Source organism: Lactuca sativa, chromosome 9 (genome assembly GCF_002870075.4).
Source record: "Lactuca sativa cultivar Salinas chromosome 9, Lsat_Salinas_v11, whole genome shotgun sequence".
NCBI lineage: Eukaryota > Viridiplantae > Streptophyta > Magnoliopsida > Asterales > Asteraceae > Lactuca > Lactuca sativa.
In genome coordinates this window covers 45,487,254-45,493,275 of record NC_056631.2, presented here as the reverse complement: position 1 = coordinate 45,493,275, position 6,022 = coordinate 45,487,254, and the positions used below count along the sequence as shown (strand labels likewise).

The 6,022-nt window shown below is 30.3% G+C and overlaps 1 protein-coding gene across 1 annotated transcript; it reads left to right on the top strand.

The window, feature by feature from the left end:
- The first annotated feature begins 2,139 nt into the window (after positions 1–2,139).
- Positions 2,140–5,712, top strand: LOC111876121 (syntaxin-132). Its single transcript, XM_023872655.3, has 13 exons — positions 2,140–2,306; positions 2,666–2,777; positions 3,316–3,426; positions 3,515–3,620; positions 3,735–3,823; positions 3,928–4,001; positions 4,090–4,132; positions 4,215–4,275; positions 4,375–4,400; positions 4,474–4,551; positions 4,642–4,722; positions 5,067–5,132; positions 5,337–5,712. The coding sequence occupies exons 2-13, from the start codon at positions 2,760–2,762 to the stop codon at positions 5,508–5,510; spliced, it is 927 nt and encodes a 308-aa protein (XP_023728423.1). The 5' UTR covers positions 2,140–2,306; positions 2,666–2,759; the 3' UTR covers positions 5,511–5,712.
- The last annotated feature ends 310 nt before the right edge of the window (positions 5,713–6,022 follow it).

Genomic DNA, 6,022 nt, shown 5'->3' with positions numbered 1-6,022 from the left:
GGTTCAGGTTTATTCAAAGAAGAGAGAAAAGCAACAATGAGAGAGAAAGTGTGTGTGTCGAAACATCAGGATAAAGAGAGGGAGAGAAATTCGGTGACAGATCGTGAAGACAGGCTTTTGTTATCGGCTTATGCTCGTTTTATCTTATTTTTTATCTTATTTTATTGGATTTGAAATCCCAAGTCATACCTTAAAAAAATGGGTTATGTGTGGCCCAAAAATGCTGATGTGTTTCGGTCATACTGATACGGCATGCTGATATGATTCAACAAACACCAGAGTGTCCGACATACCGAGCTTTTGTGTTTTGCTCAACATGTTTTTGTCGTTTATCTTTTCTCAACAAAGATGAGTAAAGCTTAACATGGGGATGATGCGAAGCTTAACAAATTCGACGAAGCTAGATCTTCTTCTCAAGACGAGGGATTTTTGGCTATATCTTTAACCTTTTTTGGGGATTCAAATTGGGTTTAGGTTTTATTCAAAGAAGTGAGAAAAGCAACAATGAGAGAGAAAGTGTGTGTGTCGAAACAACTGGATAGATTTGAAATCTCAAGTGATACCTTCAAAAAATGGGTTATGAGTGGGTCGGACACGCTGATGTGTTTCATCAGTCTGAGTGCCCTGCATACATACGGGTACGACATGCTGATATGGCTCGACAAACATCAGTCTGAGTGCCCTGCATACCGAGTTTTTGTGTTTTGCTCAACATGTTTTTACCGTTTATCTTTCCCCAGCAAAGACGAATAATGGTTTTTGTCGTTTATAATTTTCACAAATGAAAGTACAAATATTAACATTGAGAAAATGATCTTGATTCTTTTGGGTTAAATTACAAAAAAAACATATTTAATTACTTTATCAAGATATTAATATATTTTTAAATCAAAAAATAATTATTTAATTGTTCCGATTCAGCAAGTTTTATCATTTTATATAACACTAGTTGTGATACCTATATAATATACAGGTTGATTAATACAAAATGTTAAATACAAATGATTAAACATAAAGTTTATTTGAATTTGAAATTTGAAATAAGTATAAATTAAAAAAAATAAAAAAATAAAATTAAAATTATGTGTTTACTTGTCAGAGTATTAAATATGTTAATTATAACAAAATTTTAAATACGAAGGTTTCAATTGTAAATTTATTTAAAATTAAAATTGATGTTTGAAATTTGAAATTTAAAATTAATATAGTTATTATGGTATGTTTAATTTATAGAAACTAAATCAATCATATATATTCCATAATGATAAATGAAGTAAATAACAACTGAAAAATAAATATCTTAAAATTATCAATGTTTTAAAAACCGGTTTTTTAGTTGAACTGGTATGGTGACCGGTTCCCGGTTCAACCGGTTTAACCGGTTCGACCGTTGGGTGAACCGGTTTCTATATTTTTCATGTTTTTTTCTATTTTCCTACACATACCTACATATATAAATTATGAATTTGATGTTTACAAGTTTAAACATTAAAAATACATATAAAAATAAGTTGTAGATGAATATAAATACATTAAAATAACATATAACCATAAGTTTTAGTATTTTATATCAATCCATATATGTCAAAAAGAAAATAAAGTATAATACCGAAACAAAATATAATTTTAGATGAATGCAAACACATAAAAAAAAATTTATAAAATTTATCATATATTTTTATTTAAAAAAAACTAAATAGATTTGAAAAAAATCACCAAAATTTATTATGTAAATGGTTTTTTTTTTTTCATGTGGTTTTATTAGGTTTAACCGGTTCAACCGGGTTTTTCTAAACACCGGACGGTTCAATCCGGTTCAGAAATCAATGTAAAACCGGTGATAGTTGAACCGCTCCCTCTCCCGGTTCCCGGTCCAACCGGTTCGACCGACCGGTTCAAACTGGTTTTTAAAACATTGAAAATTATGACAAAATGACATCTTACCATGAGAGTATGAAAACTTTCATTTATCAGAGTAGATTTTCCAGTATTTTATATTATATTACATAAAGTGGCAAAAAATAAGAGATACACTAAAGGAAGTTTTTGAACTAATTACTTACGTTTTTAGTATTTTATCTGATAAAAATACGTATTTTAAAATTGGCTATAACTTGGAGGATTGTTTTTGCAATTTTACACAATCTGCCACCGTATGCTCTGCTATTACATCAACCACGTTCTGATGAACACACATTCGTCTCTCTTACTTCAAGAATCAATTGATGTTTCTTCAATCTATGGCTTAAGCGCTACTGCATTGATTTCAACATCTCGTCGCAACTTCAAATCTACATCTTTTTCAGGCAATCATTTCCCAAATTACTTGTTCTTCACTGCTAATTGAACTCGAAATTTTTTCCCCTTTATTTCAGCTAACTTTTTCCCCCTTTTGGTTAAACTTCATAGATCTGATTGTTTCATGCACTTTTTTTTTAAACTTTATTTCTTTGGTTGAGTCAAATCTGTTTCAAAAAGAGTCGAAACTTGAAACCCTAGTATCTGTTCGAAGTTAGATCCTTTTTATGTGTTTGGATTTGCTTGATACCGTTATGTTTATGTGTTTCCTGTTTAAAAATTGCTCAATTGTGTGTCGTATTTCTGCTGATTTGATTGTTATGTTTATGTGTTTCCTGTTTAAAAATTGCTCAATCTGTTTCAATAGGAGTCGAAACTTGAAACCCTAGTATCTGTTCGAAGTTGATTGTTTCATGCAAAAAATCCCTCGTCTTGAGAAGAAGATCTAGCTGCGACTCACCATGAACGATCTTTTATCTGTAAGTTTCTCTTCAGAAATTCTATCCCTTTTTATTTCTTGGTGATGGGAAATTCGAATTTTTGAGCTACAAAAGCTGCATTGCTCACAGCTATCGAAATTCTCAGTACCTTCTTCAAGTCTTAGATTAATTTTTAGATCTTGTTTCCAGTTTCATATTTATCGGTGATGAATGTTGGTGTTTAAGCTTGTAATCAACTGGAATCTATGAATTCATTTATGCGCTCTAGTCACATCAACTCTGTAATCAATTTGTCCGATTGAAAATTTGAACCTATACCTCTGATTCTAAACAAAAAGGACAAAAAAAAAGCTATTTTTCAAACTTGTATCAGCTACTTTTAGGTAATATTAGGCATATGAACTACAAATGGATCTTTGAGCTTAATTTCTTCGTTTTCTTTCACCTGCGATCCTTTGACTTTGGATGTCAAACCTTTATTACCTAATCTTCATTTAGTATATATCAATTTATACTTATAACACCTGTCCTTTTCTATTAAAATGTTGAAACATACTTATCCAATAATGTCTTTTAGGAATCATTTGAGAATCCTCGGGGTCAAGATTATGGCCATGGTGATCTTGAAATGGGAACACAAAATAACTCGAATTCTGCAGAGTTAGGGTTGAATGATTTTTTCAAGAAGGTGTGTTATATACTTATATCCTTTTATTTCTACATGTCTAATTTCCTTGTGTAAATCATAAAACTTATTGTATACTTGTTTTTTCTAGGTTCAATCCATCGAAAAACAATATGAAAAGCTGAATAAATTACTCAAAACACTACAAGATGCTCATGAGGAATCCAAGGCTGTAACCAAGGCTGCTGCTATGAAAGGTTGTTCCTCTTTCTATATGAATTATGAGTTCATGGCCATTTGCTAATGTAAACAAGATATCAATCTTTTCAATTATTGATACAAATTTTAATTAAATTTATGTTTTTTTACAGCAATCAAGCAACGTATGGAGAAAGATGTGGATGAAGTTGGAAAGATTGCCAGGTTTATTAAATCAAAAATTGAGGAACTTGACAAAGAGGTTAGTTTAATTTTTACAAACAACTTTTTGTTATTATTTATTTTATAATTCTTACTTTTTGTTAATATATAATTCAATAATTCATCCTTTTTGTTATTTACTAGAACTTGGCCAACAGACAAAAGCCTGGATGTGGAAAAGGAACCGGAGTTGACCGGTCAAGAACAGCAACTACACTGTAAGTTCTTAGTTCTTACTCTCCACCCTAATTTTAATAAATAAAAAAAAGATTACATATTTAGTTTTACAATGATCTTTGTTTGCAGTTCTTTGAAGAAAAAGTTTAAAGACAAAATGTCTGAATTTCAGGTATTGCATCCATATTCCCTAGATTTCATTCTTTTATATCATTATATGTTTAATCAAATGATTTAATGTTTTTACATTTTAGGGTCTAAGGGAAAATATTCATCAAGAACATCGTGAGGTGGTTGAGAGGCGTGTGTATACAGGTTCTACATTTAACTTAAACATCATATACTTGGAAACTTAATGCGTTTTAAGTTAATTTATCCAACTTATTATTATTATTTTTTTATGACTATTTTCAGTAACGGGAACCAGGGCAGATGAAGAGGTGACACTTTTTTTTTTTATATATAATTTTCAAGCCAATATTTTTTTTATATATTTTTTATAACTTTCTACAGACAATCGATCAACTCATAGAGACAGGAGACAGTGAACAAATTTTTCAGAAAGCAATTCGGGAACAAGGGCGAGGACAGGTTAGAAATAATAATTATAATTATAAAAAACATAAATGATAATTTTTTTTTTGTGTATTTGATGGATTATGTTTTATTTGTATTTTGTAGGTACTTGACACCCTTGCAGAGATCCAAGAACGCCATGATGCAGTAAGAGAATTAGAAAAGAAGCTTCTTGACTTGCAACAGGTGCAAATTTATATTTTATATTTTATTTTTTATATATAAATATACATACAGCTAATTTGTTAAATCAAATATGAGGCAATTGATAAGAAGATAAAAGGTGTGAAGCTCCATGATTTTCTAATCATTGTACAACTAGTGACATGTTGAACTGTTCCATGATTTTACAATCATTCTACAGCTGTCTACGAAGCGCAAATGACCTCACTACCCCCCAACCACTGACATGCTTAAAATTATGATAATAAAAATAACTTTTCTAGAGAATATCATTCTAGTTCTAGTCTTATTAAGAATTGTGTCCGACCTAAAAACTTACATAAACAAATGTTGACTTTGATGCACAGATATTTATGGATATGGCTGTATTGGTGGATGCTCAAGGGGAAATGCTAGACAATATAGAGACACAGGTAATTGACCATTTTGCCCTTCCAACAAACAATTGAACAAACATGAATTGACATATGATAGATAGTAATAGTACACATCAAAAGTCAGACACCGTTGATTATTGTTGTTCAACATCAACTTGAATGGTATAGAACTTTGGGGTGGAGGTGAAAAGACTATTTTGACCTTTTGGTGTTTTGTTTGTGATATTTGATGGTAAATAGGTGTCAAGTGCAGTAGACCATGTGCAAGATGGGAACAAAGCCCTTTACAAAGCAAAGAGTCTACAAAAGAATTCAAGGAAGTGGATGTGCATTGCTATTTTGATTTTACTCGTTATTATTGCAGTAGTTGTTGTTGGTGTGCTCAAGCCATGGAAAAATGGCAATGGTGCTTAGTTACTTACATACACCCCCATTAAGAGTTTGAGTGTGAGGTCTTATTATTATTTTATTTTATTTACCCTATTCTTGTGTAAATTGAGAGCATTTTTTATTTTTATTCTTCAAATTATTGACTTGATGTTATGTTGTCTCTGAATGTGTTTGGCTGTACTTGGAATTCACGGTTTCTTTAATTCATGTTCTATTTGTTCATTTATACATTTTGTTTGTTTCATCAAAGTTGTTTATATATGGTGAGAAGAAATGGAAAATATGATTATGTATCCAATTGAATAGAATTACGAATATAAATTACTCATTCTGTCCCAAAATAATTGTTCACCGACAAAAAACATAAAGATTAAGAAAATATTAATTATCATTAACTTTATTAAATGAAATGACACTTTTATTTTTTTGTTGCATTTAATTTCATGGTAATTATATTTAATTTTATGGTAATTTAACTAATAATGAATGGTATTATGGCAAGTGATGTATTTATTATTAGTAGATTATTATTTTGG

Bases quoted from the DNA above. Each gene is read 5' to 3' on its own strand.
- LOC111876121 (XM_023872655.3), top strand. The intron at 4,002-4,089 runs GTAAGTTCTTAG...CTTTGTTTGCAG, and splicing joins TCAAGAACAGCAACTACACT to TTCTTTGAAGAAAAAGTTTA. The intron at 4,276-4,374 runs GTTCTACATTTA...GACTATTTTCAG, and splicing joins TGAGAGGCGTGTGTATACAG to TAACGGGAACCAGGGCAGAT.